The sequence below is a fragment of the Eleutherodactylus coqui genome, chromosome 2 (genome assembly GCF_035609145.1).
Source record: "Eleutherodactylus coqui strain aEleCoq1 chromosome 2, aEleCoq1.hap1, whole genome shotgun sequence".
Taxonomy (NCBI): Eukaryota; Metazoa; Chordata; class Amphibia; order Anura; family Eleutherodactylidae; genus Eleutherodactylus; species Eleutherodactylus coqui.
In genome coordinates, this window is record NC_089838.1 from 298,339,772 (window position 1) to 298,364,977 (window position 25,206).

The 25,206-nt window shown below is 48.8% G+C and overlaps 1 protein-coding gene across 2 annotated transcripts in view; it reads left to right on the top strand.

Annotated features, from left to right (window-relative positions):
• Positions 1–2,654: 2,654 nt before the first annotated feature.
• The window catches only part of KAT6A (lysine acetyltransferase 6A), a 53,608-nt gene continuing 31,056 nt past the window's right edge, over positions 2,655–25,206 (top strand). For both annotated transcript variants that reach the window (XM_066593411.1, XM_066593412.1), the window contains exons 1-2: positions 2,655–2,776; positions 5,474–6,285. In XM_066593411.1, the coding sequence (XP_066449508.1) occupies positions 5,695–6,285 (591 nt within the window). In that variant the 5' untranslated portion in view covers positions 2,655–2,776; positions 5,474–5,694. The remainder of the gene's footprint in view (positions 2,777–5,473; positions 6,286–25,206) is intronic.

Genomic DNA, 25,206 nt, shown 5'->3' on the forward strand with positions numbered 1-25,206 from the left:
GATATTTAGCAGGCACCACAGATGGATGCACAGCTGCCTCCTCTATCAGGTTACAGCTGGCAGCGGGCGGCACCCGTCACTAGCAGCGCACTGATTGTGACTGTCACATCTCCTCCAGCTCCATGGCTGTCATACCCACCAGCAGCCGCTGAGGATTGCTTCAGCCCGCACAATACAAATAATACCAACAACGCAACGAAAAAAAACTACATTTTTTTTTTCTATTTAAATGCTCCGTTTTATTAAAGGGATTGTTCAGGGCTCATTCACACAGACGTATGTGCAGACCGATGTCATTGCGTGTGCGCCTTACGTGCGGTTTTGTCGCTTATGTACTTTTTCTTACATCCGCCTGCCCTCTTTCTCAACTTTTTTAAAGCAGTTTTCTGGGGTTCTCCAGGACCTTTACTACTGATTCCCCATCCTCTGGGTGGGTCATCGGTAGTTGATTGACAAAGGTTTGACATTTGGGACCCCCACAAATCAGTTGACCGCCGGGTCTGTTGTCAGTGCGGACAGCGCTGGAAGCAGTTAGCGCTGTCAACATTGCAGCAGCCTAGTTTGGTATTACAGGCACAGATCCCATTAAGTTCAATAGGAGCTAGGCCTGTAGTACCAAGTCAGGCCACTGCAATACGGACAGCGCTATCTGCTTCCTGTGATGTCCACACTGACAACAGACCCGGTGATCAACTGATCAAGGCAGTCCCTTGTCAAACAACTACTGATGCCTTAGGATGGCTTCACACGTGCGTAAGTGCAATTGCACATGCCTTAGTGCAATGTTTTTGCGCTATGAACGTGACTTTTTTAGCACGTTTATCATGTATTTTACTGCACTTTTTTTGCCCACAGGGCATGTGTTTTTTGCGCGGGTCACAAACACACACCAATTGCAATGACTAAGGCTGGTCTGGCACAACCAAATTTGAATTGCGGATTCTGCGATCGCCGTCCACGCGGACGATCCGCAGTAATAAGCATCTCCTTTCGCATTGCGCACATATTTGCGCCCCTCCCATTGACTTCTATGGGGACCTTAGAAGATACAGCATGTTATATCTGTTTTCTGTGCAGCTGACATGTGCGCCAAAATATGCGCATGTCAACGAACCCGTTGAATTGAATGGGTTCTATTCTCTGCGTATTGCGTGTGCAAATACGTCCGCGTGAAGCCGGTCTTATCCTGAAGAAAGGGCATCAATAGTCCAATACCCGGACAACCCCTTTACTACTGATGGTTGCGTTCACACGTACTGGAAATGGTGCGAATTGTGACGCGGTAATGGCACGGATTTTAATGCAGGTTTTCAGCTGCGAAAAATCCACACCATTTCCGGTATGTGTGAACGTAGCGTTATACCGCTAATATCATATGGGTGGGGATCTGACGCCCGATACCCCTCACCAATCAGCTTACTGAGCGGAAAGCGGCGTTATTGTTTACCAAGCACAGTGCCATACGTGGTGTAGAGGCTGTGTCTGGTATTGCGGCTTCGACCCATCCGAGTGAGTTATTAGACTGAGCTGCAGTACCGCGCACAGCCAATACACAGCGTACAGCACTGCGCCTGGCAGACAATGAGGAGGTCGCAGCGCTCGCCCCAACGCCGCTTCCCCTTCAATCATCAGATTGACACGGGCGTCAATAGATACGAGGTCACCAATATTAAAGCCCAGGAAAACCCTTTTTAATAAAATTGTTCAACTATCGCTTGGAAACGACTGCTCTGTTACCATGGAAACGGTAATAAGCGCGCTAATTATTGGTTATAGCTGACAATTATGGTGTCTAACGCGGCTGTAGAGGCGAATACACGACAGCACATTGTACCCTGCAATCATTTTAGCATGATGACTAGCAGCCAGAGCCTAGATGGATGCTGGGACTTGTAGTACCACCCCACAATGGAGTTGCTTCCCTAATGGTATATACATATATATATATGACTACGTGGCTAATGCTGGGTGAGGAATGACTTCTTTCTCCTCATCCCTCAGCCATCTATCACGGCTCCCTGATTATTCCAGTCACTGATATGCAAAATACATCTCGTTTGCATCCTAATATTAATAATTATAATGCATATGCATGAAGGGAGGGGTTATGTAGGGTAAACACGGGAAAACACGGGCACGGAAAGGGTTAACAAGATGGACGTCCTTTGTTATGCCCACAACTAACATGGCGGCGCGGCAACGCTGCCCTTCCTCGGTCACGTGCTCTCGCCCGCTACCCCAAAGCGCCTTTTCCCTGACCGTTCTCTCCCTCTCTCTACGCGCTATTCCACTCACGTCCGCCCCTCCCTCTCATCTCTCTCTCTCTCTTTGACTCACTGAATCCCTCCAACAACAACCCCACAGCCCCGCCCGCGAATGACGTAATGCAACCAATCCGAAGCCGGCCTCCGCCGCTGTTCCCTCACTGGTTCCCTCCCTGACCTACTCTACTCCCAGCTCCTCCCACCCTATAGCGCAGACCGGGTTTCTATCTCCGAGGCAACGCCCACAACGTGACATCAACACAACATCTCCGGCTCTTCCACTCACTCCAGCCTCTCTCCCTCCGCGCTGTTCTGTAGTTTTCTTTGCCCTCCCGCTGCGCTTTCCCAGTAATCGCTCCACCCGCCCTCCGCGCTGTTCAAATCACCGAAGCGTCCACCCTCCGCGCTCTTCTCAGTTTCGCCTTACCTCCCCGGTTTCAGTTTTCAAGATGGCCGCCGCATCAGCCCGGGGTGTCTCCGCGCTCCGTCGCTGCTGCCTCCTGGGACTCCCGGTAAGAGAACAGCCCTATCTTGTTTTTTTCCTCTTCCTCCCTGTCCGTTGCTTCTCCGTGTATCACAGGGGATCTCCGTGTAACCGCCCGGCTCCACCCAGGGCCGCCTTCCGACCTCTTGGCAGGCCCTGGCCTAAGGCCTACGCCGCCTGAGCGAGCCGGGGACTCGAGTAGAAGTCATGCCCGGCCAGGTGCGCTGGTGGCCGGCGTGTGTAGCGGAGGATGCAGGGCCACTACACGGTACCTACGGGCACTTACCGGTCTGTGGCTACCAGCAGGGGGTCCTCGGCAGCCCTTCCTGCCGAGACTGAGGGGTCTGTGCCCCAGACAGAACTTCTTCTCCAGCAGTGCCCACGTCCGCCCAGCGTGCACCACAAGTACCAGCATGCCCTGTCCGCTGCCAGTTCTGTCGCTGTTGCGTGTGTGGTGAATGCCTGCCTGTAGATTGGCGCGGTCCAGTACTAACATGGTGGATATTTTGTTGGGTGCTTTGTCGCCCCCCGATTCTGACAGCCGTTTGCCCCAGGCACGTACGGACGCCATCTTTAAAGTCCGTCACTTGAGCGCCATTATGGAGCTCGCGGTCTTGATGTTTACCACTTGTTGCCGGGGGCGACCAATCGAAGAACAGAATAACGTACATTGCCCGCCGTTGCCGCGTTGTGATGTCTGCAGACTTGGGGGTTGTTGTCTTTAAATAAATTTAGGCTATTTTCGTATTCGCATGTTTCGTCACTGGCCGCCCGCCCGGACCCCGCTGGAGGTAATGGGGTGCGTTCGGTTCCCATGTATATTGGATCGTTTTGGCGAGGGGGAGGGGGGAGCAGGAAACCAGAATCGCGTATCCAGGTGTGACCGTGGTTGCCTCTTCCGTCTTGTGCGCGGGGATTGGCGCTGCTTCCAAAAGGTCGCACTTCTCGTTCGTGCCGTCGCAGTATTTGTCCGATTTCCCGCCACCAGAACGGGGGTCCGCACTCCCTTTAAAGGGCTCTTACACGGAGCGATGCAAAGTCTACGGGAATATGAAGGTTCGTCCCGCATGCGTCTTCAGCGCTGTCCACAGTGAAATGTCGTCGATCTGCAGGGGGCGCCGTTGTAACTACAATCATGGCGGCCAACTTTAAGGCAGTCTTGCCAGCAGGATCGTGCGGCCGTTTGCTGGGGGGCAGTCGCAGGGTAGGCTCTTATGCAGGTTGGTGTGGTCGGCGTACGGGTCTGTTACGCTCGCCGTTTACCGTTACATACGTCTTCCATCTGGTAATTAGTGGTAAATCGTGTAATAGCATGCATAGAAGTTAGAGGGGTTGGCCGGACTCCTTCCTGTATACATAGACTTCAACTGGGCCGCTGCAATGTTGGCGGGGCTGGCGAGGAGCGGACCCCCGCTGTGATCTGTTGGCAGCCTATCCCAAGAACGGGTCATCCGTAGGAACATCCCGCACTACTGTGTATGGGCTCCTTTACACGGGACCGCTGTGTATGGGCTCCTTTACACGGGACCGCTGTGTATGGGCTCCTTTACACGGGACCGCTGTGTATGGGCTCCTTTACACGGGACCGCTGTGTATGGGCTCCTTTACACGGGACCGCTGTGTATGGGCTCCTTTACACGGGACGGTCTGCGGGGTGCAGATGTCTGACGGCTCGTCCCGGCGAGCATTACTAATAAATGGCGGTGGAGCGGGTCAGGATCGTCTGTCCTGCCTACCTTCTACCACAGGATGGTAAAACAACCGTTTTCTAAGCTGTACCGCCCGCTCGTAGCGCGGCTTGCATGCTCACAGCAGCGTTGGCACTAAGTCCTAGTAGCGTCACCGCGTGCTGCTGGGACGGAGGCTGCATGTACTACTCTAGGGTTGCAGTAAAGGGGGGGTAAAACATGAAAAACCGCATTCAGACCGCCTTACATGGGCTCTATGGGCGCTTATTGTGGATTGTTGCCCCATGTAAAGCGGGCAGCCCCCGGACAAGCACAAGATCCTGTATATCAGGTAATCCCATCCGTGGTGCCAGCATGTACCCCCTTGTTACGTGGGTGTATTAAAGGGCTATTCCAGGCCTTTACTGTGGATGATGGGATAGGTCGTCGTTGATGGGCCGGGGGTCCACTGTTCGGGACCCCCGTGGATCTTCTGACCCGCTGGTCTGGATGCCTACATCGGTGGTCTGGGCTGGAAGTGTGTTAGACGGCTTCACTGCCAGCTCTGCTGCGCTGGGCCAGAGGATCAGCTGATTGGGGGGATCCTGAGCTGCATATCTTCGCCAAACACTCCTCTAGGAATCGTCCCCCTATACCGCCCACATTGGCCCGTGTTAATCGGCGCTCATCACTGTTGGGGGGGTCTTGGTTTTATATTCCCGCCGGGGTTCAGAGAGACAGTACTAATGACGTGGTCGTATATAGGACAATGGGCAGGTTTTAGGAGCAAGAAATAAGTGTACGTAGATCAAAATAAGGGGGTGCATTGTTTTTACGGGGCTCCCTGCTCTTGTGCCTGGCTGTAAGAGGGAAGATTGGCGCTGCCCGCCGCACCAGGTGCTGACGGTGGTTTAGCAGTGCCGTAAGCCGGAGCTTGGGTTAGGTAGCCACTCGCATGAACGGCCGCTTCTCCATAGCGGGGCTTTTTGCTTTCGGCGGCTCTGCGGGACGCTGGGTTACTACCACCTATGACATCCTGTCTTGTTTTCTCTACACAGGTTTGAGAACCTCCACCTTGGCTCGTGGTCATTGTTTGCAGTAACTGGTGTCACTAAACATCTCCACGGTTATTCTCTCTCCATACCAGGACTCGGGGACTTTGGTGAGGTTGGTTTGAGAGGAGCTTGGTGTGTGCTATGGTGAGCCAGCCTCCGGGCAGCGCCAGCCTCCTTTCCTCCCTCCAGGACCAGGGCTAAACCTCTATGGATATACAGTCATCATGGTGAAGCTGGCTAATCCTTTGTATACGCAATGGATCCTGGAGGCCATCAGGAAGGTAAAGAAACAGAAGCAGCGCCCGTCGGAGGAGCGCGTGTGTAACGCCGTGTCCACGTCGCACGGCCTGGATCGCCACACTGTCTTGGAACAGCTGGAACTCAGTGTTAAGGATGGAACCGTACTTAAAGTTACCAACAAAGGGCAAAACTCCTACAAAGACCCTGATAACCCAGGCCGCCTGGCACTACCTAAGACTAGCAGGAACCCAGGGCGGCCAGAGGGTTTGGATTGGCAGCGGCTCTTGAGGAGGGCACTAGAAGGGCTCTCCGAGCCGGGGGGTTCTTCTCTCAAGAGCATTGAACGCTTTCTGCGCAGTCAGAGGGATGTAGGGGCGACCTATGGGGGCAATTCAAGTTCAGCTTTGCACCAGCAGTTACGGCTTGCTATCAAGCGGGCACTGGGCCACGGGAGAATTGTAAAGGAGGGTGCCTTTTTCAAGCTGAATACCAAGCTGTCGACGGAGGCCAAACAAGGATGGGAATCGTTGGCCTCGCTGCCACCGGTGTGTTTACTGCCTCATGAGAAAGACAAGGTGAGTGACACCGGGCCGCTCCACCTTCTGGATGTCGTAGGACCCATCCAGGCTGACCGCAGGGGCCGGGTGTTGGTGGCGTGGGATCTTGACGGTCTCTTCACTTAGGCCCATCGCACACTTGCATTTTTTTTTTTTCCCGACTGTGTGTAGTCCGTCTTACCGCTGTGTGAGCTGGCGGCGAGTATGCTATGGCTGCGTAGGGCAGCGATTTATACTGCACTGCGCATGGCAGCGTATCCCATGCACGCTGTCAGCGCAGTCTGACTTGTTTCGGTTGTGATTTTTTTGCTTAGCTACGTTGCGTATAAACGCTACCCCAACGCAATGTAGTTGCGTTTGTACAGCGTTTATTACAGTGTGAGTGTGTGAGTGAAAATCACTGCGCTTTCATTGACTCCATTCATTGTGTTATGCACGCGTAATACGCAATTAAAGTTCGCTCACCTGCGCTTCCAGCGTATTCCGTTTTCCCTGCTCTGCTGCAGCAGGAAAAGGGAATCGCCGCAGCCGAAGGGTTGAGTCTCAGAATGGAACTGAACAGCGCTGGGCAGACCCCTCTAACTACAATGGCGCCCGTCCGCTTTCTGGCCATCTGCCTGGTTTTGGGATGGAAGAAAAAGCGCCGCATGCAACACTTTTTTCCTTTCGGTATTTTCAGCCGGATCTGCGATGGTAGGTTCCGACGCAGATGTGAAACCGTCCCAAGTGTGTGACGGGGAGACGAATGTGTCGGTTTTTTTCCATTGACTTCAGTGGGGTAAAAAACACGATGGAAAGAAGGTCCCGTGCGTCCGTCATCGTGCGACATTGTGCAGGCCACTTTTATTAAAAGCAATCCTGTGAGTTTGTCCTAAGACCAACAATAGTGAAATAACTTGTGGAGTCTGAACTTACCTCTTTAGGCCCCCTGCACACAGGCGGAAATTCCGGCCGTGGAAGCTGCTAAAGGATTGCGTTAGAAAACGCAATCGTAGGCAGACGGGCGCGATTTGTCCGCGTGAAATTACGTGCGGGAAACAAATCGCGGCATGTTCTATGTCTGTGCGGGTCTCACGGAGCCCCGCACAGAAATGTCACTCCCCGGCCGGTGGCTCCGCTCTGCGCATGCATCAGCTGGCCGGCAGCCGGGACATCAAAGAGCCGGAGCCGCGGGAGAGGTGAGCGCCGCACTGGTCCCTGCAGGGGCTCGGGTCGGGTCCCGCTGCGAGAATTCTTGCAGGGGATCTGACCTGGCCGTCTGCAGGCGGCCTTAAGGTGCTACACTAGCTGTGTAGCCTGCAGGTTGTGGTCACCTTTACAACTAGATTTTGTCTGATTTTTATATATATATACAATTTTTTTATTTTTTTTTTGCATTAAAAATAGATAATGAAACAACTTGTTTTGGTTAAAAATATGAAGTCTTTTAGTGTCTACAGCTCCTAATGCAGACCTACATGTCTCCATGGTAACAGACTACAAACAAATCCTGTCGTCGCAAACTACCAATCTGTTCCCTACTTTAAAAATTTTTTTTCTTTAGGTGCTGTTAGATAGAAGTGGGGTATTGGTGGTAAAGGGGTGTGGGCACTTTTTAAGGGGTTTTCCAGTTGCAGTACAATTTACTGACCAGGCGCACAAGGCTTAAAACGACAAAACAAGTGGTACTTGCCTGACCTCGGCCATCCGGACTTACAGCCCGCCGGACTCCCAGATTTGTTTTGGAATGGACACCATGTGACGGCTGCAGCCAGAGTCGCCGCCTGTTCTGGCATCAGTGCTCACATCCCCGGTGCCATGATGCCAGGAGTGTGGAGCTGTGACTATGTGGCCTCTGGCTGCAGTGGTCGGGTGGTATCCATTGAAAACAAAGACTGGGATGACCACAGGCTGCAGCGCCGGAGGACTAGAAGGACCCTTCGTTTTGTCATTATTTTTTTTTTTTTTCTCCCAGTCCCGTCAATATAAAATTTATATTGTCAGCGTACAACCCCTTTTAATTGTCAAAGGGGAGTGTCATCAGATTCCTCATCAGTGTTCGGTAGGTCAGATTTTTAACGTCCACACCATTGCGTGTTTTGTTTTTCTTTAATATTTTTGGTCTGTCTTGCGCCAAAATAAAAAACAGGTCCACTTTTTGTAGCGCTGTAGTGTTTATTGGAGATTTGCTGCGCAGAAGAGCCAGTATTCTATAAGAAACTAATGTAAAACTTGTGTAATTTAGTGTATGAAATATAATATTAGGCCGACTCTGACGGCAACGAGGAGCCGGAGGTGTAATGAGGCATCGCTGCTGTGTTCAGTGGGAGTGACGCCTGCTATTGGGGTACGTTCACACAGAGCGGAAATGGGGCCGAATTTCCGCTACAAGTTTTGCAGCATTTCTGCATTAAATCCACAGCATCGGTCTGGACCAGGAATCGGCTCCGCATCCATAGTTAATTTGGGTTTTTTTAGCAGCCGCTGCGCTACCCATCACCTGGCAATACACGGCGCCCCGTCACCTGGCGGCCTCTAGTGAGGGACTTGGCATCACCTGACCAGCGTCACAGTGCTCACTAGAGGCTGCTGGGTGACGATGGGGTGGGGGGGAGCTCTATGGCTGCTGAGATGGGTTGCAGGGACATCAGATTCCTGATCAAAATTAGCCACGTTTTGGCGCCTTTTTTTTTTTTTTTTTTTTTAATGCGTAAATGCTGTTGAATTTTTCTATGAAAACTGAGCAGCATTTTGCTGTGTGTGAACATATCCCTAAACTTCTGGCCCGCTGCTGTGAGAGGTCGTAGGATCAGCTGATCAGTGGGGATCCTGAGCGGGGGACCCCTCTGATCAACTGAGGACAGTAGTAAAAGCCCGGAAATACCCCTATAGGAAAACTATCTAATAGGCATTACTCTCCTAGTTGATCCCCCCTCCAGCCGCTGATGTGATGCTTACCTGGTCCCTGCAGGGGACTACTTCTTGGTCAGCATGCAGAGGTCACCTTAGTTAGTGATCGGCTGCATGTGGAGACCAGCAGGCACCTGGGAAGGCTGTTTTCAAACAAAGTTTTTCGACCCAGCGCCGCTTCCGTTTTGTATGCAAAAATTAAACTGCATACGAGCGGAAATCAGGACGGAGGCGTCGGGGTGAACATGGCGGGCGGAGGCGTCGGGGTGAACATGGCGGGCGGAGGCGTCGGGGTGAACGTGGCGGGCGGAGGCGTCGGGGTGAGCGTGGCGGGCGGAGGCGTCGGGGTGAGCGTGGCGGACGGAGGCGTCGGGGTGAGCATGGCGGACGGAGGCGTCGGGGTGAGCATGGCGGACGGAGGCGTCGGGGTGAGCATGGCGGACGGAGGCGTCGGGGTGAGCATGGCGGACGGAGGCGTCGGGGTGAGCATGGCGGACGGAGGCGTCGGGGTGAGCATGGCGGACGGAGGCCTCTTCAGTGTCGGGTAGTTCCTGGCCCTGTTGTTCCTTTAAACTGGATATAGACGTGCAGCGTCCGGCGCTGTTCTCTTCAGGCCTTCATGATGGCAACTATCTCATATATTGACCCCCATGTGGTTTCGTCCTGTTTTCCGTACAGAAGCATGAGAGTTGGGATGGCGCTGGCGAGGAATCGGAGCGGTTGTGGTGATTCTTGTACCCGCTCAGATGAAGCCGTGTCGATGCAGAGTTTGCTGCTGATTTCACCCTTTCAGTGGGGGGGGGGGGGGGGGGGGCGCATCTGCTGCAGATCGGCAGCAAAATCTGTGTCAAAATCCGCACCGTCCCTGGCAGGTCTGAACGCACCCTCAGGCCTCAGTCACCCATCGTAGAAAGACGGGACATGCCGCCATTCTTTATTCTCGCAACATCACATCAGTGAAAACATCACCAATGTGAAGGAAGTCATCGGAAGCCATGGGCCTCACAAACATTTTTTAGCGGTCGCATCGATGGAAAATCGCACGGTTTTGTAGCCCGTATGAAAGCGCCTCGTTATACCGACTCCTAGAATCTGCAGCGTTTTGCCCTCCTTTTTGCGGAGATTGTGTTTTCTGCTCCGTCCTATTCGGCGCAGCCATTGGCCGTGTAATGCTGGCGGCTACATTGTCTTCTGCTGGGGGGCATTGTGCACCGGGATCCCCCCCCTTGGAGTCCAGCGCACAGTCGCTGCTCTGCTTGGTGGTCCCGGACTACAACTGGAGTGGCTGAGTTTGTAGGATTGCCTCGTATTACAGGTAATGAGGAACCGGCGTCCTGCTGACATAAGGAGGTGATCGAATTAGGTCTATTTTAGCAAATACTTGTATTTCCCATTAAATGACTATTCTTGAGCATCTTGTCCTAGACTTTTGTGCTGTGTGGTTCCTCTTCAATTCCTCCTGGAAATCAATAAATGCAAAATCCAAGCAGATGTTACCATTTCCTTTGTCAGCGGCACGTGTTCCCATAAGACAGCGCTGATTGGGACGCCCCTCAACTGGTAACATCCAGGTGCTTATTCAGATATTTCCAAGAGGAATAACGGAGGAACCGGCCAACACCTTTTATATAGAAAGATGTTCCAGAGCTGTTAGTTCATGAAGAATCCGAGTATTTGCTAGGATGTCAGGGGAGGCGGCGGGGCTCTTTACACGGGAGAACATTGACGCACCCTGTGGGTTCTCGCCCCTTGACTTGCGGCGGTCCCTCGCAGTGACGCTGGCGTTAGCCATTCAGTTAAAGTGTAGTCACACAGGTGGGTGCAGTGTCGGTCTGAGAAAATTGCACGTGCTGCGATGGGTTTTGCGCGTGAAAAATGCATTTTTCCCTAATGGTGGAAAAAAAAAATGGTTGGATCGCACTCGCGTGAAACTGGCTTTTACGTGCAAACACCGTGCGTCGTCTGGGCTGTGCATGGAAAGTAATGGACGATGCTTGAACGGATTCGCCCACACATTTGTATTTTTTATTTTCCTTCTCACGTAAATGATCCCATCGGATTCATGGAGTTATTTTTTCCACCCATCGCAGTCGGATGAAAATTGCGCGGGAGAATAGTTTGTGAATGCACCCCAATTCTGGCGCTGGGCACCTTCCGGCTGCACGTTTAGGACATTACCGCTTCTCGCACTTGGGACTCGCTGATGACGCGCACTATAGAAAGTCCAATCAGCGGAGGAGAATTACAAGCAGGTTGTGCCGAAATGTAGTCTGCGCCAATGTGCTATGTGAGTGCAGTGCTAGCGGGTAATGGGCCACCCCCAGCGAACCACTGTGGGCATTGATGCCCCTCCTGTGTGCGGTCAGCCACCACTAAGGAGCCGCAGGACGTCATTCAGCCGGTCGCTTTTGATAAATATGTTGGCGTGCGAATGTGAACACGGTCATCTGGGGGACATTAACGGACGGCGTCGCTGTATTGGTGCTGTACACAAGGGCCGGTTAACACGGTGTATCCCGGTGCGGACTTTATCTCATCCAGCGGTGGGAGAATATTTGTATAGGGGGTCTGTTGAGATCAGACCTGCAAAGATGGAACGTGAACAGGCACCCCCAAAAGTCCGGCACTGGTACAGACCCCCGTGTACCTCAGATACGTATCTCCTGGGGTGCGTCTAGTCCGCTCAGGGTTCACTACTCAAAGCCACCCATTACTTAGCGGTTCTTTTTGGAACTTGTAGTCATTGGGCAACTATATTTGGACAATGGCCACTGTATTAGAGACCTCCTCTCGTAACACGTTGGACCTCCTTTGGTCTTCAGAACAGCAGAACTTATGGCCTAGATTATACTGGGTGTTGGGATCGTTCTGCAGAAATATCGGCCCCTGTGGACAGGAAGCTCCTGGTGGTTGTTACAGATTAGCTGGAAGTCCTGACATGTTCCGACCAGCTGACAGGAAGGGGTCATCGATTTATGTTGCTTGTGCCAAATTCCTATCAGCAGATCTCTGGATCCATCTGACCAGGAGATGTTTTTCCGCTGCTCAGTGATCCAATTTTAGTGCTTTTTTTTTGTTTTCTTGCCCCTTGGAGTGTCGCCTTTCTGCTTCTCGTAGACAACAATGGCGCTGGAACTTGTCGTCTGCGGTTATAGCCCCTCCATGCTCAGGAGCGGTGAGCTGTTTCTTTGGAGTTGTTAGTTGGAGCGCCAGCGTTGTATTCAGCTGCACATCTCTTCATTGTGCACCGCCTGTTCATCCAAACGATTCTTGACATCCTCCTCCGACCCCTTTCGGTGATGAGTTGTTTCTGTCCGTTTTGCTGGATGTTTTCGTTGATCACGCCATTCTCTGTATACTCTCCACACCGCTGCGCAAGAAAAACGCCAGTGAAACCCCAGCCCTGGCTAGTTGGTGCCGATGACCGGGCCTCATTGGAAGTCGCTTGGATCGTCTGATTTCCCATATAATGTGGATTTATGTTGACGCTAATCCACGGAAACGTGTAGGGGTCACCGGTCTACTTTCCATACGGGAAAGCTCTAATAGTATACACTGCAGTGTCTCTAATAAAGTGGCCATTCGGTGTAATAATCGGCTTATCTACATGTCACGCACGCCTAGATGGGTAACGCAGAAGTGGATGAGGGGCTGACGTGACGAGATTTACGAGGAGGATCCGTCTCCCGGACGTGTTCGCACGGGTCTGGGGCATTGTGGCGGTATAGGGAAGGTACACAGTAGTTGCAGTACTATGAGGGGCCGCGGCGGTGTAGTGGGGTCTCCTTCCTCCGGCTACGTGCATCGCTGGCTTGTGATAATGAGAGGCATATGGTGATTTGGGTGGGGCGTCGAATATTGCTCAGATTTCTTGGCATGGCTTCCTCTTCTCTTGTGCTTTTGGCAGAGCGAAGAATTTCTCACCAATGTTTTATAGACGACGGCTCCAATGTTTTACTTAACAAAACAGACCAATCCCAGGAGGCGGCCAGAAAGCCGTAGGACGGGTTCGACACACCGATCAGCCACTACATTAAAACCGGGCGAGGATAGGTGAGAGGTGTGCCATCACAGCTTGTATATGTGGCTGCAGACCGGTCAGATGCCCACGCTGACCCATGCCCACCTCTGAAAGCAACTACAATGGGCATCAGAAGTGGACGTGGAGGAACGGAAGGCGTCCGTCTCGTCTGGTGAGTCGTGTTTGAGACCGAGGGAAGAGATGGCACCGGGTAGCGCCATGGAAAGATGACAAGCCAGCGGAGGCCCGGGCATTCATGTGGACGTTACCTGGCTGATCGGTGTGTAGCCATAGGTTGGACGGAGTAGTTGATGTCCTTTTATCATGTCTGCTTGGGCCACTGCAAAGTCTTAAGGCACTTTTACATGATTGTCGCTCGAACGAACGTGTACGATAGTCGTAGCATGTAATCACGAGCCATCGTGCGCTTTTTGTCTGTCGCTCCGTTTTAGCTGCTCCCTTTCTTGCTACGTCTAAACGCGATTCTCAACGACTATCTGCCTGCCTAAACAGGCTGCGCCAATGGGTTAGCCGTGACGCCATGCGCTCGTCCAAACAAAAATCTACTAGTGTAAAATGGGCATTCAGTAATCCGGTGGACACAGCTGGGGTTCGGAGAGGTGGGTGGGTACCCCGCCTCAGTACCCTTGTACCCAAGAGCCTTTGTTCTCTATGAATCGGCCCCTGCCAGTAATGATGTGGACCACTCTGCAGAATTGTGTATTTATGTTCTTGTAGCTAAACCCGGGCGTCTGGCTTCATTTCCCCAGTGCAGTATTGACTTTGTAGTTGGGACGTTGTAGTCGTGGGCATTCAAGTCTCTTCTTTTTGGTCCATCAATCACTCGCGTCCGACTCATTGCCGGGCCAAAACTTCCAAACCCCCTTCCTGCTGCAGCACTTTTTCCATCCCCAACTTTCTGCCTTTTTTTTTTTTCAAGCGACACAACATGAGGGCTTGTAATTTGCAGGAAGACTTGTAATTTATTAATGGTACCATACAATGTATTGGAAAGTGTTCAAAAAAATCCTAAGTGGGCGATATGGCGTGGGGGGGGGGGGGGGGGGGGGGTGCAGTTTTGCCATGTTAGGCAGGTTTTTTTTTCCCTTAAGTTCTTAGTGCTGGCAGAGCTGTAAAACTGACATGTTATCTTCTGCAAGCCACTACTTTTTTTTACTTAAAGGGGTTGTCCCGCGGCAGCAAGTGGGTCTATACACTTCTGTATGGCCATAATAATGCACTTTGTAATGTACATTGTGCATTAATTATGAGCCATACAGAAGTTATAAAAAGTTTTATACTTACCTGCTCCGTTGCTGGCGTCCTCGTTCCCATGGAGCCGACTAATTTTCGCCCTCCGATGGCCAAATTAGCCGCGCTTGCGCAGTCCGGGTCTTCTGCAGTCTTCTATGGGGCCGCTCGTGTAGAATGCCGGCTCCGGTTAGCTCCGCCCCGTCACGTGCCGATTCCAGCCAATCAGGAGGCTGGAATCGGCAATGGACCGCACAGAAGCCCTGCGGTCCACGGAGACAGAGGATCCCGGCGGCCATCTTCAGCAGGTAAGTATGAAGACACCGGACCGCCGGGATTCAGGTAAGCGCTGCGCGGGTTGTTTTTTTTAACCCCTGCATCGGGGTTGTCTCGCGCCGAACGGGGGGGGGGTGTTAAAAAAAAACAAAAAACCCGTTTCGGCGCAGGACAACCCCTTTAATGGACTGCATTGAATAGGTTTGGGGGTCTTTCTTTAGGGTTTGCACAACTTTTTGATAACCTTTTATTCAACTTTTTTATTTTTCGCGGAGATGGGGCGGCCATGTGATTTCGGCTGTAGAAGGGGGCAGCAATCAGGAGACATACTGGTCCTCTCGTATTGCCATCCATAGTGACATCTAAATGGTTAAATGGCTGGGATATGAGTTATCTCCAAACACAGCAAACATGTGGGGCGGCTCGGCTCTCAAGCCCACCCCTTTCACAGGCATCGGCGGCGGATGTAGAAAAGGGGGTTAAAGGCCGGACGAGGTGCTTTGTGTAAACCAACCAGCACTTTGTAGTCGGAGTATTTTCATGGTGTGCCCTAGCGGTGTATTTGGGTCATGGCTGGGCATATACCCGGTACTCGGTGCTACAATGCCATCTCGCCGGCCTCTGGAGTATTCTGTTTGGTTCCTAATGTCTACAGCAATATACCCGTCCTCGTGTTAAACATCTTGCACCCATCTTTCAAATACAAATCATCCACATAGACTGTAAATGGGCGAAGCGGCCCGTCCCCGCTGCATGCCGCCAGTTTACATGGATCCGGCCTCTCGTACAGTCGGCATTAGAGAGCCCGTATTGCAAGCCGGTTTGGGTTTTGTCCAAAACTACCTGCCTTCCCTCCATTCTTCCAATACATGAGGGTCTCAAAGCTGGTAGTTGTATCATAGTAATGCCCTTTTGTGGAGAAGGAACGAAATATTGGAGGTAACCTTCCGATGTTCGCCATGTTGTGAATTGTAGACATCCATTCCCTTTTGAGTGTCTGTTGCATGAGCAGTTGGTTAAGCATACGCTGGGCTGCAGATGGTGATCAATGTGTTCACCAAAAATTTGCAAATGGCAACACGATTTTTTTTTCTCTTCAATCTTGTCGCCATTTGAGACCAGCCCTGTCACTATAGTTCGCTGCCAGTTGTCATGCCTATAAGACTGCGGTCTATCTAGCAGATGTTCCCATCCCACCGCTCTCTATACACAGGCCACCGCTGGAGACTGAGGGCTGTTGAGGCTTCTGCTGGCCTATTCTTGACTGTCAGCTACCGTTAAGTATGTGAGGAGACCCACGGCTTAGTGTGGCTTCTGTCTGTAACTTGTGTAGAGGCCAGCTGAGAGGCTTATGTTTACTGTTACTGGTGTGCAAAGGCCCTCTGCCTCTATTGAATAGTGGGAAGGGGAAGCTTTGGCCTGTAAATGTTCTTGTACATAGGGGGCAGTATTATAGTAGTTATATTCTTGTACATAGGGGGCAGTATTACAGTAGTTATATTCTTGTACATGGGAGGTAGTATTATAGTAGTTATATTCCTGTACATAGGGGCAGTATTATAGTAGTTATATTCCTGTACATAGGGGGCGGTATTATAGTAGTTATATTCCTGTACATAGGGGGCGGTATTATAGTAGTTATATTCTTGTACATAGGGGGCAGTATTATAGTAGTTATATTCTTGTACATAGGGGGCAGTATTATAGTAGTTATATTCTGGTACATAGGGGGCAGTATTATAGTAGTTATATTCTGGTACATAGGGGGCAGTATTATAGTAGTTATATTCTGGTACATAGGGGGCAGTATTATAGTAGTTATATTCTGGTACATAGGGGGCAGTATTATAGTAGTTATATTCTGGTACATGGGGGGCAGTATTATAGTAGTTATATTCTTGTATATAGGGGCAGTATTATAGTTATATTCTTGTACATAGGGGGCAGTATTATAGTAGTTATATTCTTGTATATAGGGGGCAGTATTATAGTAGTTATATTCTTGTATATAGGGGGCAGTATTATAGTTATATTCTTGTACATAGGGGGCAGTATTATAGTAGTTATATTCTTATACATATGGGGCAGTATTATAGTAGTTATATTCTTGTATATAGGGGGCAGTATTATAGTAGTTATATTCTTGTACATAGGGGGCAGTATTATAGTAGTTATATTCTTGTACATAGGGGGCAGTATTATAGTAGTTATATTCTTGTACATAGGGGGCAGTATTATAGTAGTTATATTCTTGTACATAGGGGATAGTATTATAGTAGTTATATTCTTGTACATAGGAGGCAGTATTATAGTAGTTATATTCTTGTACATAGGAGGCGGTATTATAGTAGTTATATTCTTGTACATTGGGAGCAGTATTATAGTAGTTATATTCTTGTACATAGGAGCAGTATTATAGTAGTTATATTCTTGTACATAGGGGGCAGTATTCTAGTAGTTTTATTCTTGTACATAGGAGGCAGTATTATAGTAGTTATATTCTTGTACATAGGGGGCAGTATTATAGTAGTTATATTCTTGTACATTGGGAGCAGTATTATAGTAGTTATATTCTTGTACATAGGAGCAGTATTATAGTAGTTATATTCTTGTACATAGGGGGCAGTATTCTAGTAGTTTTATTCTTGTACATAGGAGGCAGTATTATAGTAGTTATATTCTTGTACATAGGGGGCAGTATTATAGTAGTTATATTCTTGTACATAGGAGCAGTATTCTAGTAGTTATATTCTTGTACATAGGAGGCAGTATTATAGTAGCTATATTCTTGTACATAGGAGCAGTATTATAGTAGTTATATTCCTGTACATAGGGGGCAGTATTATAGTAGTTATATTCCTGTACATAGGGGGCAGTATTATAGTAGTTATATTCTTGTACATAGGAGCAGTATTATAGTAGTTATATTCTGGTACATAGGGGGCAGTATTATAGTAGTTATATTCTGGTACATAGGGGGCAGTATTATAGTAGTTATATTCTGGTACATAGAGGGCAGTATAATAGTAGTTATATTCTTGTACATAGAGGGCAGTATTATAGTAGTTATATTCTTGTACATAGGAGCAGTATTCTAGTAGTTATATTCTTGTACATAGGAGGCAGTATTATAGTAGCTATATTCTTGTACATAGGAGCAGTATTATAGTAGTTATATTCCTGTACATAGGGGGCAGTATTATAGTAGTTATATTCTTGTACATAGGAGCAGTATTATAGTAGTTATATTCTGGTACATAGGGGGCAGTATTATAGTAGTTATATTCTGGTACATAGGGGGCAGTATTATAGTAGTTGTATTCTTGTACATAGGAGGCAGTATTATAGTAGTTATATTCTTGTACATAGGAGCAGTATTATAGTAGTTATATTCTTGTACATAGGGGGCAGTATTCTAGTAGTTTTATTCTTGTACATAGGAGGCAGTATTATAGTAGTTATATTCTTGTACATAGGGGCAGTATTATAGTAGTTATATTCTTGTACATAGGAGCAGTATTCTAGTAGTTATATTCTTGTACATAGGAGGCAGTATTATAGTAGCTATATTCTTGTACATAGGAGTAGTATTATAGTAGTTATATTCTTGTACATAGGAGGCAGTGTTATAGTAGTTATATTCTTGTACATAGGGACAGTATTATAGCAGTTATATTCCTGTACATAGGGGGCAGTATTATGGTAGTTATATTCTTGTACATAGGAGCAGTATTATAGTAGTTATATTCTGGTACATAGGGGGCAGTATTATAGTAGTTATATTCTGGTACATAGGGGGCAGTATTATAGTAGTTATATTCTGGTACATAGGGGGCAGTATTATAGTAGTTATATTCTGGTACATAGGGGGCAGTATAATAGTAGTTATATTCTTGTACATAGAGGGCAGTATAATAGTAGTTATATTCTTGTACATAGAGGGCAGTATTATAGTAGTTATATTCTTGTACATAGGGGCAGTATTATAGTAGTTATATTCTTGTACATAGGGGGCAGTATTATAGTAGTTATATTCTTGTACATAGGGGGCAGTATTATAGTAGTTATATTCTTGTACATAGGGGGCAGTATTATAGTAGTTATATTCTTGTACATAGGGGCAGTATTATAGTAGTTCTATTCTTGTACATAGGGGGGAGTATTATAGTAGTTCTATTCTTGTACATAGGAGGCAGTATTATAGTAGTTATATTCTTGTACATAGGAGCAGTATTCTAGTAGTTATATTCTTGTACATAGGGGGCAGTATTCTAGTAGTTATATTCTTGTACATAGGGGGCAGTATTATAGTAGTTATATTCTTGTACATAGGGGGCAGTATTATAGTAGTTATATTCTTGTACATAGGGGGCAGTATTATAGTAGTTATATTCTTGTACATAGGGGCAGTATTATAGTAGTTATATTCTTGTACATAGAGGGCAGTATTATAGTAGTTATATTCTTGTACATAGGAGGCAGTATTATAGTAGTTATATTCTTGTACATAGGAGCAGTATTCTAGTAGTTATATTCTTGTACATAGGGGGCAGTATTATAGTAGTTATATTCTTGTACATAGAGGGCAGTATTATTGTAGTTATATTCTTGTACATAGGGGGCAGTATTATGGTAGTTATATTCTTGTACATAGGGGGCAGTATTATGGTAGTTATATTCTTGTACATAGGGGGCAGTATTATGGTAGTTATATTCTTGTACATAGGGGGCAGTATTATAGTAGTTATATTCTTGTACATAGAGGGCAGTATTATTGTAGTTATATTCTTGTACATAGGGGGCAGTATTATGGTAGTTATATTCTTGTACATAGGGGGCAGTATTATGGTAGTTATATTCTTGTACATAGGGGGCAGTATTATGGTAGTTATATTCTTGTACATAGGGGGCAGTATTATAGTAGTTATATTCTTGTACATAGAGGGCAGTATTATTGTAGTTATATTCTTGTACATAGGGGGCAGTATTATGGTAGTTATATTCTTGTACATAGGGGGCAGTATTATGGTAGTTATATTCTTGTACATAGGGGGCAGTATTATGGTAGTTATATTCTTGTACATAGGGGGCAGTATTATGGTAGTTATATTCTTGTACATAGGGGGCAGTATTATGGTAGTTATATTCTTGTACATAGGGGGCAGTATTATGGTAGTTATATTCTTGTACATAGGGGGCAGTATTATGGTAGTTATATTCTTGTACATAGGGGGCACTATTATAGCAGGTAGGTTCTTGCACATAGGGGGCGAAAGAGATGAATGGGGCATTGCACATGGAAACCCATCAGCCCTCTGTGACTATCTCTGTGATGTCATCTGACCTCCAAGATGTAATCTACATAGGTCGCGGCATGTAGGGGGTTAACAGCGGAGATGGATATTCTCATGGCTCTCCGGTGTTGCGGGAGGCCGGCTATCAGTAAGAGGCGGCGTAAGTTTACTTCCTGGTGTGTTAAGTACTTCCCTGGCAGAATGTAAACTTGTGCCCTGAAGCGTTAAGGGGTTACAATCCTGTTAGGACATCACTGTTCCTGTTGTAGGGAGGGGGCTCTCTGAGATTTTGCAGTATGTTGGAATATCTCTTAGCCGACTTTCCTGATCGCTTCATCGTCTACTTGACAAGCTTCACAAGTTGGTCGTTAAGATCAAATTGTAAAAATCCATGTACTGCCGGCCTGGAGGCGGCCCAGGTAGCCTCTGGGGCTGCTGGTTGTCTGTCGGGGTCTAGGACAGGTCTGACTGGCCCCTGGAGTGGGTAAGGGACTCCTAAGAAGTTTCCATCAGTGGTCTCCAAGCTGTTGTGCACAGCTGGTCAGTAACGTGGTGGAGAAGCAATCCGACAGATGCCACGGAGATGATGGGGTTGTCTGTAGGATCTGCTGTCGTCTCCGGAGGGCGCACTTTATGCGGTTATTGTAAATGGAAGAGAACGTTAGCCAAGGATAACAATAACCTGTAAACCTTGATGGCTCTTAAAGGGCTCTTCACACTGGACTACCTCTTCTCCCGGCCTCCACCCATATATTAGCCGCCTTTGAATGCCGAGCATGGTTGGAATTTGCCTTTTATTAATGGTTATTGAGTATATCAAAATAGACATGGCAGCAGGGTGCGACCCTCCACTGGGGATGCGGGGTGCGACCCTCCACTGGGGATGCGGGGTGCGACCCTCCACTGGGGATGCGGGGTGCGACCCTCCACTGGGGATGCGGGGTGCGACCCTCCACTGGGGATGCGGGGTGCGCGGGGTGAGACCCTCCATTGGGGATGCGGGGTTTGCGGGGTGCTATACTTCAATAGTTCATAATGAATGTGAAACTCGTCTAACCTAGCAGAATTTAGGGGGATAACTTGGTAGCAGACACCAGAAGTGCAAGACCTTATCCACACTCTGCAGACTTGGTCATTTATATTCGACCCAGCGGATGGGTTGTGTCCAAATTGGAGATCCTAGACTGGTAGAGTTGGAAGGGACCTCCAGGATCATCGGGTCCAACCCCCTGCTCAGTGCAGGATTCACTAAATAGATAGAACACTAATTTCTAATAAGCAAAGACCAAAAGCGTAAATAGGGAATCTAACTTGCTGAGTGAGGAACTCTACCTAGAAGTGGGGCTATCACCCTGATGAGGGCGACCCTGACTTTTCCCCAGATGGTGACAGACTAGTGGCAAAAGTAAGATGACACTAATACATAGTACCGTGAAAAAATAGACGTTCAATTGGCTCCAAATGTATTCTGCAGCTGGACAACAACGACCCCAAACATCCAGCCAATGTCCTTAACCGCTATCTTCAGCATAAATAAGAACAAGGACTCCTGGAAGTCATGATACGGCCCCACAGAGCCCGGGTCCCACATCATTCAGTCTGTTTAGGATTACATGAAGAAACAGAAGGATTGGACAAGCCAACATCCACAAAAGATCTGTGCTTAGTTCTCCAAGATGTTTGGAACAACCTCCCTGCCGAGTTCCTTCAAAAACGGTGCCTTCAAAACAGCATCAGTTCTAGTTACACTTGCACCCATATGCTGGGCTCCAGATGGTGATTAAAATAGTCACCAGACCCAAACAGGAATTTCCAAATGGCAACACGATTTTTCTTCAATCTTGTTGCCGTTTGAGACCAGCCCTGCCACTGTGGTGCGCTCCAGTTGTCATGTCTGTGTCTAGCAGCTGGCTCTCGCCGCTCTCGATGCACACGCCACCTCTGGAGAATGAGGGGATTGAAGAAAAGAGAAATCTAAAGTCACTTTGCGTTTTGTTAATTGACAAAAATAAACTTAACACTTTTTGAAAGCGTCCAACGTTTTTCTTTTTCCCACACCTAAAACATTTGTGCAGTACTGTCTGCAACCACTAGTGGAGGGAAAAGCTGTACGAACACCCAAGATAACCAAACAAGACCGACCGCTGAGCAGCCAGACAATTAACTAGCGAACAGCTAAGGAATATTCCTATTTCAGACTTTCCATATGCGAGATGGAAAACCGCTGCTTTAGATACGGGCCACCCGGCCGCTGACTACGCAAACAGCGCTGCGCTGAAGCTCATGGCTGTATTTGACAGGCGGTCAGAAACAAAGTCATGAAAAGCCAAGACTGGAACATCCCTTTAGCTCCTTGCTCACAGAAAATGAACACTAGCATCACGTGGGTGGAGGCCAATGCTACGCCAGCCCGATCCCACGACCGTCCGCCAGCCACAGCGTGACGTCAGTGTTTTACATCACTACCTTTTAATGTCAAGTTCAAGACTGGATTGTGAAGGTTAGGGGAGTTCTAAGAGAAGACTTCCTCCTTGGACTCCCTGCTGCGCCTTCTTCACACTTTGCAGAACTTTCAGCTGAGGAATCTTAATTCTGAAACTCGTCTTACTGAGAAGACTGTAACGGCGTGTCTTATTTCTGACTCCTCCGACGCGCCGGATCCTCCCCTCTCCCAGCGCCTGCCAGCAGCGGACAGCTGGATGGTCCCTATGCACAAACCCTCCTTGCTCCATCCTGCAGGAACTGGCAGCTTCACATTAGTTGTATCAAGTGTTCAGAGATTCTTGTAAAAGCTTCTTCGCACGTGTTCCTCACCCCCCCCCCCCTCCCCTCCGCACATCTGTATGTTGTTCGAGCAACAACGCAGCAACACTTATGCACGTCAGAGCGGTATACAGTCCTTAGTCATAGCCTGTTGACCCAGGGATTATTCTGATTGCCGTCCCTGGTGACACCTAAGGGAGTAGTGGCAAAACATGTGGCCACCGCCGCTGCTCCATTTCTTTCAATGGAGCTGATGGATATTGCTTGTACTCGATTTCCACGGTCCCATTGAAAATGAATGAAGTGACAGTGCACTTGTATGCCCATTCAGCCTCCTGACTGCGGGGGCAGTAGTGAGCCCAGAGTGAGAAGGAGCTGAAGGGGACCGCCGTTGTTGTAATTGGTGGGGGTCCCACAGATCATTAAAGGAGGTTTCCAGGGAAATACTATTAGTGTTCATCAATAGTTCATCGGCCAGGGTCTGTCGCTCGGGCCCCCGACCGATCAGCTGACGGAGCACTTGCTATCAGCACCGCAATAACAGGGCTCGGAGTGGAAGCCTGACCTCCGTGTAGTTGCCCTGCAGTTACCAGCACCGGCCATTGAGGAGGTCAGTGCAGAGACTTCCACTCCGAACTCTGTGTATTCAGAGCCGAAGTCTCTCTGACGACCTCCCTGTAGTGGCCGGCGCTTGTAACTTCAGGCACGGCTCTCATCGAAATCAATGGGAGCCGTGCCAGCTGTTAGAAGTGCCGGATACTACATGGGAGGTCAGCATGGTGGCTTCCGCTCCGACCTCTGTGCATTTGTAGGGCTGACGGCATGCGCCCGCTCAGCTGATAAGTCAGTGGTCGGGGTCCGTCGCTCAGGACAATCCGCTATTGATGACCTATCGTGAGGATTCGGTCATCAATAGTATTTCCCTGGTAAACCCCTTTAAGTTACCCCCCCTGTGAGTAGGATAGTAACTTTTAACCCCTTTTAAGGCTTTAAGAGGGCTTTCTGGAATTTTGTTTTTCTTGATGTTCTGTAAACCCCTGTAAATTTTGCTGCTTAACTTTTTGGGAGGATTGTTTTTGCTTCCTCTCGATTGATCTTGTATCACATCGGTATTCCTCGGTCCATCCAGGAGTTGGCGCTGCCGGCAGATGCTCCTCTACCGTCCCCTCAGCGCAGTAACATGTAGTCTGGTTGTAAACTACATTTCCCATAGTGCAGTGCAGCAGGGAATGTTGTGTGACCTCTCCCCCTATTACAGCCTACGTGTTCTATACTGGGTCTATGCGTCTGGCCGGTATAGGATCCGTACCGCTGAAGTCTAGATTATGTCTACTTTGGCGCTGGGTGTGGCCTGAGTGAGTCGCGTTGTTCTACGGATGGCTCGTTTACCCCGTAAGTGCGGATACGTCAGGCAGTGACATGTAACGGTGGTGCTATTCCAGGAAGGTAATGTTCCCAGCGGGTCGGTGTGAGCGGCACGGAGTAGCGGCACTATTTATATCCCTGCTTGTTGTGTGGGTGTCGGAGAGAGCGATGCCAGACTCGTCCTGTTTTCGCTCTCCGTGACGCTTCACACTAATCCTCGTTCTGCGGAGAGTCACATTGTGTCCTCTCCGGTGTGGCAGGAATGACCTCCAGACGCTTATTTTTGGAGATTCCTACCGTTTCCTTTTACTTAAAGGGGATGTCGTTGTGCTGCTCTGTGTGATGCCAACCCTTCAGCTTTCACAACGTGGTGACCGATGACGGAGATGGTTACCGCGAGTTGTGGAGTATTTCATGTCGCCGACAACATGGGAAAAATAAATGACTATATTTTTAAAATATTTTTGGGGCTGATTTTCCTATTTAATCTGTTTTTTGTTTTTCTTCGCAGAGTGTGGATGACTTGATTCAGACTTTGCGACTCTCACATAGCAAAGCGCCGTGATTTCATTGGTGGCGTTTTGCTACAATTTTACTGCTGTTTTTGAACGCAGGTTAATGCGCCCGACAACGGGTTTTAACGCATCCTGTCCTTCTGATGGTTAATGAGGTGCGCTAATCGCAGCAAAATAGAGCAGGCGACGCTCCAAAATCGCAACATTGGGAAACGCCGCGATTTAACGTAGATCTGAAATGGGAGTCTTGTACTGCCATTACCGTGGCGGTAAGAAGCAGATGTGTGGGAGTGGCCTAACTGCACTTTTTACAAACTTTTGACATGTCAGAAGTTTTTGATCAGTGGTGGTTCCGCTGCAGAGACTTCCACTGAGCATTAGGGACCTGCAGCTGAAGACTGACTCCTCCTGGATGTCTATAGACCTCTATGCATCAGCCAAGAGGAGCTGACTGGCATTGAATATGTACGAAGGTCCACAGCGCTCGTAGTGATCAGCAGGGGTCTTGGCAGTGGAACCATCACTGATCAAAACTTGGGTCAGGAATGGTATTGTTTCTCCTTAA